This window comes from Halichoerus grypus, chromosome 7 (genome assembly GCF_964656455.1).
Source record: "Halichoerus grypus chromosome 7, mHalGry1.hap1.1, whole genome shotgun sequence".
Taxonomy (NCBI): Eukaryota; Metazoa; Chordata; class Mammalia; order Carnivora; family Phocidae; genus Halichoerus; species Halichoerus grypus.
In genome coordinates this window covers 97969703-97980111 of record NC_135718.1, presented here as the reverse complement: position 1 = coordinate 97980111, position 10409 = coordinate 97969703, and the positions used below count along the sequence as shown (strand labels likewise).

Below are 10409 nucleotides of genomic sequence, written 5' to 3'. Positions count from 1 at the left end.
CTGGTTTTCATCAGCCAGTTTCTTTCATTAGCAACTGAATGTCCTCATTCATTCAACTGTGTTAAACTGTTACACTCTCAAGAGTATCTAATCAAAAGAAGATGATGAACAGGTTGCCTTTCTACTAATTTATCCCTTTATTTTTTGAGTGTCTAGTTGACTGGCAAACTGAGGTTTGAGCGGGGGGACCTCAGGGAGGAGAGTGGAGTTCTGAGGCCCCTGGGCTTCTTGTGGTCATCTGGCTACCTGGTTCCACATGCAGCTGAAACAGTATAACAGCCCCCTATTAAATATTGGCATCTCCCTTCACAGCATCCAGGGTTTTTTTCCCCCCTTGCTCCCTTTCTGGAGAAAGCAAAGACACAGTATGAAATTCAAGCCGGAAGACAGAGGTAAAGGAGGAATGACTCTGACTCTTGAGCCTTATGGCTATGAAGAAATCAGTGTTTTCCTTCAAGCCTATTAGGGAAGCCTGAATAAAACCATCTGCTGCTGTAAACTGTTGTGCTTCCAGACGAAAAAATAGTTTCATCTTCACGTCTACATCCCATGCTTTCTGGTCCATTCCTTTTTCAAGTAGAGGAAAGTGGCAGATACCCCTTTTCTGTCACACACGCTCACAATCATGCACACATTCACTAGACTGTGTGTATAAACAACCCAAAGACGTATGTAAGTAAAAGCATGTGTTGTTTCGGGGGTACACATCTCTGTGGATAGATGGGTGGATGGACAGATGAAGGACAGATGTAGATGGGTGGATGGATAGATGAAGGACAGATGTAGATGGATGGATGGATAGATGAAGGACAGATGTAGATGGATAGATAGATGAAGGACAGATGTAGATGGATGGATGGATAGATGAAGGACAGATGTAGATGGATGGATGGGTGGATGGGGGGAGGGATGGATAGAGATGGATTATACTGACCTCAAAATAACTGAAACACACTTATCTCCAAAATTCCGCTAAAACATAAAACTTAAAATATTGGGCTCGACTAAGTTACAAGTTTTTGGAAGATGCATGTATTTAAAAAGTTTTGAAAAAATACATATCCCAAGTATGAACACTCTCCCAGAGTTCTAGGAAAACTGTAATGGGATGAGAACGCTGAGGTACCAGCAGTGACATAAGGCCTTTTTGTCCGGGGGATGACTTTCTGACGTCGGGGTAGGAAGTGGTCTAACAGACCTCCAGACAAACAGCCGCTCCACCTGCCACATCAGCACAATGAGACACTGAAATACGCAACTCTGGATAAGAACCAACCCTAAAGATTAAACATTTATTTGGATTAACATCTTTGCATCAAGAGGGGAGAGGAAATTAGTCAAGGAATGGGTAGTCAGGGCCCTGTTCCTTGCAAAGCCCCTTGCATTTTCCACACAGAACATTAAAGCCAGAGCTCCCAAGTGAGAACAGACTGAAGACCCAGCCCACTCCTCCTGAGTCCGGAAAGGGAGTCTGGGCTTTGATTCAAGAGCAGCTTCCCAGGGAAGCTAGGAAGGATGTTTTTGTTATGTACCTTTCAAAACAGACACTCAAGCACCTCCCAGGCAACATGGACTCCCTGCTCAAGGATCTCCTTCGGAAAGTGCAAATTTCATCCTCCCAGCCTACCTCAGAGGGTAGGCATTATTTAGGTATCCTTGCTCTGCTTTCAGGATGAGGAAAGGCAGCGTGCCCAGCCGTGACACCTGGCATCTGCTTCTCCAGGAGCTCTGCTCCCTGCCTCCACTGGACTGAGCCTGTCACCTCCCAGTGTACCATCCACTGGAAAACTCCTGGACAGGAAAGGTTCCTATTGCTGGAACAGATACCTATTTTTTAATGTTGCAATAAGTATCTTTTCCAGGCCAAGGTTTTAAAAATTGGTTGGCCAGTTCCAATTTGGACAAAGCTGAGAGGTTGTCTCAAGGGTCTTGATACAATTTAAGGTCTTCTGTAACTTACGGGATTTATATTTTCAGCAATGCGATTTTCTTTTGTTTCCTGCCACCTGAAATTAGTTTTTACTTCCATCTGAGAATCATAAAAGCTTCAGAACATTAAAAAGGCTATCGCTTTACACAAAACAAAATCTGAGAAGCTAAATTAGAATCCAGTTCCGAGGTCAGCCGCAGGGACAGGTGGGTGTGGATAGGATCCAGGCCCACAGGTTGACCAGTATCCCTGGGAGCTGTCGCCGCAGTAAATTGTTTTAAATAAGTTTTTTTTTCCTTCTTTTTTAAACCAAGTCCATCAAGTGACACAAACTCAAGCTGATTAAAGCCTGCTGCCCTCAGACTGATCTTTGTCTGCGAGGGAACATTCGGCGTGGAGACGGGAAACAACGCAATCTACATTCTCGGGCTGCCTCCAGACCCCCCCCCAAATTCTGCTCCAGCGATGGCTTCATTCTCTCTTTCTCTTGTTGCTGCTCCTTCGAAAGAGATGTCTCCAGCAGCCTCATCACTAGGCACAGTGAGCTCTTCTTCACATTTTAGTGTCCTGGACAGGGGTGTTATCCTGTGAACACAGGTGGAAAGGATGAGTTAGGAAGAGAGTGGGGGAAATCCTGACGCTCAGCAGACCTCCTTGGTGATACCAGATCCAGCAAGGATTGTAACACTAACAGTAGTGATGGTAATAATAATGCTATGTGCTTGACGGAGGTTTCTACGAGCATCAAATCATGTATTCCTCACAAAAGCAAGACGAGTTAGGTACTTCTGTTAGCGCTGTTCTGCAGGTGGGGCAGTTAAGGCACAGAAAGGTCAAGTGACTTCCCCTAGGTCACACAGCTAGGAAGTAACAGAGTCAGGATTTAAAACCAGGGACCAGAGCTTGAGCCCTCAACTATTAGGTGACATTGCCTATTCCTTGATGCCTGGCTTCCCATGCCCTCCCTGCCCCAGCTTCTTACTTACTAATTCATTCCCACTCAATTTCATCTTCCTGTTATACTGCTCAAGAAACTTTGGTGACATAAAAGTGGAAAGAGAACACAAAGAATCAAAAATAGAAGGTGGATACTTTAGTAAAAGGACAGGAAAATAGCTATTTATTCAACATTCAACCCAAAGTATGACTTTTAGCTCCTTCTGGGCTGGGGCTGCACCAGGCCTTACCACCTTGGGTTCTCTGGCTGGGAAACAGAGACATTTACGAATGTGTCCACAGCATCAGGTGGCACGTGCTCTGGGCCACCGGAACACGCTGTACTGAGCGTGAGGGGGTGCTTGAGTCACTGCGGGTGTTCCTCACCGGAGCAGTCGGGGAAGGCCTACGGAGGACAGAGACTTCCAGGCTGCAGTGAGGGCAATCTCAAGTCGGGGGTGCGGGCGTTTCTGGTGGAGGGGACGGCAGGACGGGTGGGACGATGCGTTGCCTCTTGTGGAATGGTGGGTCCTGGAGGCTGGCTGGAGTCATGGGCCCCATGATGGGGGAGAGGGAAAGGCTGGGAGAAAGTTCAGCATGGGGAGGAGGGTGAACTCGATTCTCCAATGAGTGGTATCAAAGGGTTTCGGGTAGGAGAGTAGATACCGAGATGCCATTTTCAGCAAGATGAATTTGGTGCTAATGTATAGGGTGGGTCTGGAGACCAGGAATTCCTTGAGGAGCGAGTTGTGATTGTAGAGATAAGGAAGGGGTCACAGCAGTGGAGACGGGGCAGGAGGTAAAGTGAAAGGCCCTCCCTGGCAAACCCCCTAAGACCTGGGGGGCTGATTAGGCAGGGAGGTGGAAGAAACATGAGCACCTCATTAGCAGAAATGGGTGAGTATAACAAAGGAATGTGGGGTTTCAGTTGAATACAAGTGAAGAAACAGAGCAAGTAGGACGAGTTTGGTTTTTTTCTTTTCTTTTTTTTTTTTTTAAGATTTTATTTATTTATTTGACACAGAGAGAGAGAGAGAGAGGAATCACAAGTAGGCAGAGTGGCAGGGAGCAGCAGAGGGAGAAGCAGGCTCCCCGCTGAGCAAGGAGCCCGATGCGGGACTTGATCCCAGGACCCTGGGATCGTGACCTGAGCCGAAGGCAGACGCTTAACAACTGAGCCACCCAGGCGCCCCAGGACGAGTTTGGTTTTGAGTATGAGTGACTGGCAGGTGTCCAAGCACAGAGGTCGGTTGGTGTGTGGTTGGGACCAGGGCCAGGCTGGTGCTAAGCAGTCAGGAGTGGCCCAGTGGCTGATGGTGAGGGGCAACCTTAGGGATCATTCACAAAATATGATGGCTGGAGCTTGGTAGTGGGGGCCAGAGGAGACTGCCAAGGTCAGATGTGGCAGTTCTTCTTGAGGAGACAGGGAGGGAGGGAGGGAGAGGAGTTGGTGGGGCGGCCCACCAGACAGAGGCTACGGTGGCAGGTGGCCTCAGGGGCAGGGTTGACACCTCACCGAGGTAAGAATGCCTACTCTTTGGTGGCAGGGAAGCAGGGAAGCACTTGTGAGCCTCACATCAGAGAGAAGCGTGAGATCACAAGGAGAAACAAAGGAGGGGAACAGCACTGGGTGTGTGGGGGAGGGACAGACTCGGGGGATTTTTCTTTAGGACTGGAGAGAACTGAGCAAGGTCTATAGGCAGAAGGGGGTGAGCTAGTGAGGAGCTAGAAACTTGGAAGAGCACCTGGATGGATGGGAAATTCTTAGTGTGACCCCTCACTTAAAATGCACAGACACACTCCACAAATGTCCTGTAAAAATGTCCAGAAAATGGCAGTTGGGGGAAGCCAGATCACAGCCGATGCGGGTTTGTCTTGTCAAGAAGGGACCTGTCCTCGGATTCGTACTTTGAGAGGACGAGGCTGCCCTTCCTTTCACTCACATAGGAGGTGAGGTCATTTGCAGAGCCCGTGGGGATGAGGGAAGAGTGACTGAGGAAGGTAGGTGAAAACAGGCTGATAGAATGCAGTGAGTGAGTTTCCAGGCAGCGGGGGAAGATGGATGTGGCTCAGCCCCCTTGATAAGAGGTCATAAGGGGTCCGGGCTGCTTGGCAAAGAATGTGGAGTGAGAGTGGCTGAGCTTTGTGGATTGATCCAGAAAGAGAGAGCAGGTCAGTGGGGAGGGCAGGACGGTCCAGAGGCTAAGGGAGGGGCTGAAGAGGGAAAGCAGGGGAGTGTGGTCCCAAGAGAAGTGAGAAGAGAAAGCCAAGAATTGAGGCTCAAGAGAAAGTGGTATCTCATCAGCTGAGGGAGAAAGACATTTCAAATCAAATATTGAGAAATCAAGGAGAATGCCTTGGACGAGCAAGGGAACCAGGCGGTTAGGAAGTCAGGGGTTACTGTCGGTCCTACAAGGTCTTGAATGTGATGTCAAACGTCTTGAATGTCGTGGCTTGGGGAAGTTTATCTTTGGCATACCTGAGTGCCCTACACAGTACTGGAAACATAGTGAGTGCTGGAGAAACACTTGTTTGATTTATTTACAGTATGGGAGCTGGATCCTAGTCAGTGCCCTCTCTCCAGGGGGAAGCAGAATCCCAAGTGTTGGGATTTGATATATCCAGCCTGTTCCGTGACTGAAATTCCCAGAATGACTCATTCCTTAAGCATAAAACGTTGAAATACTCGTGAGGGGCTATGCACTAGGAAATTAACCCTTTCTAGCGCTTTCACACGGCTGATACCTGGGGCCTTGTCGGAAGCCTTTCCCTGCTCTCTCCCTTGAAGAAGGGACGGCCCCATCCTCTGTGCTTCACAGAGCATAGCAAGTTCCTGGGAAGAATCACATTTCTTCTACTGCCTTGTATTATTTGTGTTTTTTGTTCATCTGTTTGTTTTATTTGTCCTTATTTGCTATTTGTTTATGCCTCTGTCCTTTTCATCTTGGAACCCCCAGTAAGTCCCATAGTGCCAGGGGTAACTGCTGTTTGGTAAATGTCGAGTGGGATTCCAATTAGTTTCTCTGATCAATGTATTTCTACCAATCAAAGAACCAGATGCGGATTAGATCAGGGGGCTGCGAAGCCGTCTGCTGCCTCTGCCGGACCCACGGAAGGCCTGGGACAGGCATGGGGTGTGCAGGGAAGCCGAGACCCAAGCAGCCCCCTTCACCATCACTGCACCGGCGAGTCCTTTTGCACCACTGCCTGAGGCTTCTTGCTTCTAACCTTGACCGAGCCTGACAAGGACAAGAGAGGATGGGAGGCAACGCCCCTCCCAGATTGAATAAATGATGCCGATGTGCAGAGAGGTGCTGTGTGGTGTCCCTGATTCCGAAGCCTTCAGCTGGCGTCCATGGTGTCAACATTGAGCTCCGTGACCTTGGACAACTTGTGTTCCCCTTTGGAGCCTCAGGTCCTTCCTCTCTAAAACCAGGGGTTTGGGCTAAGGGTGTCAGGATTTTGTGTCTCCGTGACGGAGAAGGAGACGGAAAGCATGGAGAGGTGGTGGGTGGATGTCCTCAGTGCCTCCCTGGGCTTCCTGTTCGGAAGAAGAGCACCTGCGAGGGTGTGGGCATCTTGCTCCCTGGCCAGTGCTCTGCCAGGCTGGGAATATAGAGGTGGCTCAAGAGGTTTCAGGGGAGCCTGTTCCAAAGCTCCTCCAGTTTCTGCAGGAGACCTTCCCGAAGCTTTGCAACCAAGGTGACTCCTTAACGCCTCAGGACCAGTGCTGTGGGAAGTTCTCCTGGCGAGACGGGCACCTCCCAGCCTGAAGCTAAGGTGGAGCCGCCCCTGGCAGGTGACCACGTGGACTCGCTGGCTTCGTCCTCAAAAAGAAGGGAGGATCTGAGGCAAGTGTTTGCCTTCTGGACATCTGGTGAAGAGCTCCAGGCTGATGGGATCAGATCACTCATTTTGATGGATGGTGCTGAAGAAATGTGAAGCATCTTTGCTTAACAGCCCACCCAGAGGAGTCTCACCCACACCTCAGGTGTCTTTGGGACTCCTACTACTTTCTTCTCCCCAGTCTAGTTTGAGTGGGAATAATGTGAGGGCCCCTGGTGAGCCCCTCTCCGAACACATCAACCCTTCTTATAACTCTAGTTGTATCATTAGAGATTATTTCCTTTGGGTCAAGCAATTTTCTCTCTTTTAAAAAATTTACTCATTCACTCAACAAATATATTTTTTAAGAACTACAGTGTTCCAGGCTCAGTGGTAGGGGCTGGGGATGCAGTGAGGGCAAAAGAATAAAGAGAGATGATAAGAAAATAAATAAGAGCATGTGAAATAGTGATATGCACCATGATGGCAGAGTAGAATAGTCCAAGAGAGTGACCGGGTGGTCCAGACAGGCCCAAGGGGCATCTGAAGGATGGGTGAGAAGGGGCCATGTGAGGGTCAGGAGAAATGTCTCGGGGGCGGGGGGTGGGGGAACAGCAGGACAGCGCTCTGAGCAGGGAGTGATCTTGGTATATTTGAAGAACAAAATAACCATTGGCATGGCTAAAGCACAGTGAGGGGAAAGGTCAGGGACAACTGGGCAACAGCCTCGCGAAGGGTTTGGATTTGATTTTGAGTGCACCGGGAAGCCGTGGGACAGGGGGTGGGGAGGCACAGGGGGTGGCATACCCCCAAAGATATGTCCAACCCTAACCCCCAGTACCTGCGAATATAACCTTATTTGGAACTGGCATCTTTGCAGATGTAATTAAAGACCTCAAGATGAGACAATTCTGGATTTAGGGTGGGTCCCACCTCCAATGACTGGTGTCCTCATGAGAGAAAGGAGGGCAGTTTTGAGACACCAGAGCCAGGGAAAGACCGTGCGAAGACAGAGGCTGGGTCTACAACTCAGGGAGTGCCAAGGACTGCCGACCACCAGCAGGACCTGGAAGAGGCCAGGAAGGATTCCAGGGGTTGGTAGCAGCCGTCAGAAGTCAGGGGACGGGCATGGGACAGATTTTCCCTCAGAGCCTCTAGAGGGAACCCACCCTGCCAACACCTTGATTTTGGAGTTCTGACCTCCAGAATTGTGAGAAAATACATTTCTATGGTTTTAAGCCACCAAGTCTGCGGTAATTTGTTATGGCAGCCCTAGGAAGCTAACATAAGAGGTGAGTGACTTTAGCAATGAGTAGATGATCTAAACACACACACACACACACACACACACACACACACACACACCCACCTCTTTGGTTGCTATATGGAAATGAACTATATAGGCAGAAAATGAGGAAGCAGGAAGCCCGGTAAGAGGCTGATCTGGTAGAAAGCTGATGGCCGCCTGAGTGAAGGAGTGAGTGAGTGAATGTACTGATGGAGGGGGGAAGCGAAGCACTGGGGGGTGACTTTGTTGATGAGATTGTCAGGTTTGGGGGTGGAGGGTAGAACACTGAGCTTCTCTTGTGGAGCTGAGTCTCAGCAAGGCATTCTGCTCCTGAACACAGGTAGGTGAGTTCAAGAGGGCTTCCTGGGAATGGTGGTGGTGGGGGTGGGGGGGCTGCTGAAGGGCCAGGAAGTGGGGGTGGGCAGGGACTGAGGTACCCCTTCCTCTGTGCACTTGGTGTCCAACACAAAGCTTCCTCCTCAAATGGCCCCACTCGAATGCCACCTTCACCCTGAAGCTTTTCCAGCTTCCTCCCACACACATGCACACACACACACATACACACACACACACACACACGCGCGCGCGCGCGCGCGCACACACACACTGTTTCTCCCTCGCTTGTGCTTTGGGCTTCCCCCAGAGAACCCCCTGCCCACGGCCACACTCCGCCTTCCTCAGTGTGCCCTAAGGAGATGCTGGTCTCCCGTGCTAGCCTGAGTTGATGGAAAGGTGCACCCCCTTCATCTCTGAGCCCCCCAGCAGTGAGCCGAGCCCCGAGCCCTGCCTCCTGGGCCTTCAGTAGCTGTGTGCGGGCCTGTCACCGATCCGGGCCTGGTCTCCATACATCCCCAGAGCACCCCAGAACTCCGAGTGGGCAGGAAGGCGGACAGAGCCCGGCACATGCTTCCCTTTCTTGTATCTCTGTCCCCTCACCATCTGCAACAGGGCCTTCGTTTCTGCACACCCGCGCTGATTTGTGAGGAAGTATAAGCAGACACACTCTGGCCCTGGCCTCCCCAGGTGACCGTGCAGGCCACTTACCTCGGGCTTGGGGGCCTCATGGTGGGGGTTGCAGCCGGGCTCCAGAACGGCCCCTTCCTCATCCTTTTCCTCGTCTTTCCCCTGCTCCGGGATGCGGGGGCCCTCCACCCCTTCAGGGGGGCTTGGTGAGGCCTCCCCCACTGCTCCGTCCACCGGCCCCTTGGTGTCTTGGCTCCTCTGTCTGGGCTCCTCCTCTTCATTTCCTGCCCTCTCCACCTTCACCTCCTCAGACTTTTCTGTCTCTTTTCCGGCTGCTTTTTCTTCTCTGGGGCTCCTACCTCCATTTACCGCCTCTGGGTTGGAGGCTTGGGCTGGTTGGACGGCCTCCCCTGTGGCTGGATGTGGGCTGGCCTCCTCTTCAGAGCCCCCCACAGCCTTGTGGGGATGCTGGGCTTCCTCCATGGCCCTGCCCTTCTCCTCCTGCTTCTCCGTCCTGCTGGACGTCCTCCTCAGAGGAGGCTTCTCCTGAGACCCCAGCTGCCTCCCCACTTCCTCCGCCACCGGCCCCTCGCTGGGTGGAGGGGAACCCAGGGCCTTGCTCTTGGATGGGAACATCTCATCCCCATTCTCTTCCTTGGCACCATTCTCCTGGGATGACTCGGGGGCCCTGAAATCTCCCAGGTCCCCACAGTCCGACTGAGACCTTCGGAATCGTCTGGAGGGAGGGCGCCTTTTTATCGAGCCCTTCGTCCGCACCTGGAAGAACGTGTTAAGAGAAATTATCCACAACCTGTGAAAAAGGCCAAGAAGGGGACTGCATGTCTTTCGATGTCAGTCTAAGGCACTGCTTCATCAGCCAGCCTTTAAGGGCCATTTGATTTTCCAGCAGAACGGACCCCTGTGTGCTATGTGAAGTCACAGGGTAACCAGTAGGTTTTTGCCTCGTGAAGACGCAAATGCTTTCCATCCACTAAAAATGATAACCTACCTATACTTTTATTATCCTGTAAAACATTAATCCGTTTGGTGTCTAATTTAGCAATTTAATTCTAACATTTGTTTTTTCAGTTGCCTATAAATAACCAGCTCTTTGAATGTTCTTTGAATGAACTTTACCATATTACAGGTTTCTTCACAAATCCGACAAGCTGAATAAAATCTATCTCTATTTTATATAAGAGTCATGTTTTAACATTTAGGACATTTCACTTTGACAAAGGTGAATCCAACAGACAAGAGGGTTAAGGGCCTGCAGATGGCCTGGCCTTGCTCAGGGACCTCATGGGGACAGAGCCGGACAGCAGGTGACCAGCTTCGTCCCCTTCCCCAGCCTGGCCCTCCCAGGCCTCCGCAGAGCTGGCTAATCCCCGGGGAAGCTGCACAGACAGACACCTTCACTTTCCTGGGCTCAGGTCCGCTATGAGCAGAAGCCGTGCCTTAGGAGCC

General features: G+C 50.8%; 1 protein-coding gene across 3 annotated transcripts in view; it reads right to left on the bottom strand.

The window, feature by feature from the left end:
• Nucleotides 1-1265: 1265 nt before the first annotated feature.
• RCSD1 (RCSD domain containing 1) overlaps nucleotides 1266-10409 on the bottom strand; it is a 63556-nt gene continuing 54412 nt past the window's right edge. For 2 of the 3 annotated variants that reach the window (XR_013449817.1, XR_013449818.1), the window contains 3 exons: nucleotides 9024-9719; nucleotides 3118-7757; nucleotides 1266-2515 (listed from right to left, as the gene is read on the bottom strand). Coding sequence is in view for 1 of the 3 variants with exons in the window: in XM_036076755.2 (XP_035932648.2) it covers nucleotides 2483-2515; nucleotides 9024-9719 (729 nt within the window). In the remaining 2 variants the exon portion in view is untranslated. The remainder of the gene's footprint in view (nucleotides 2516-3117; nucleotides 7758-9023; nucleotides 9720-10409) is intronic. The other variant, XM_036076755.2, reaches the window with a different exon arrangement.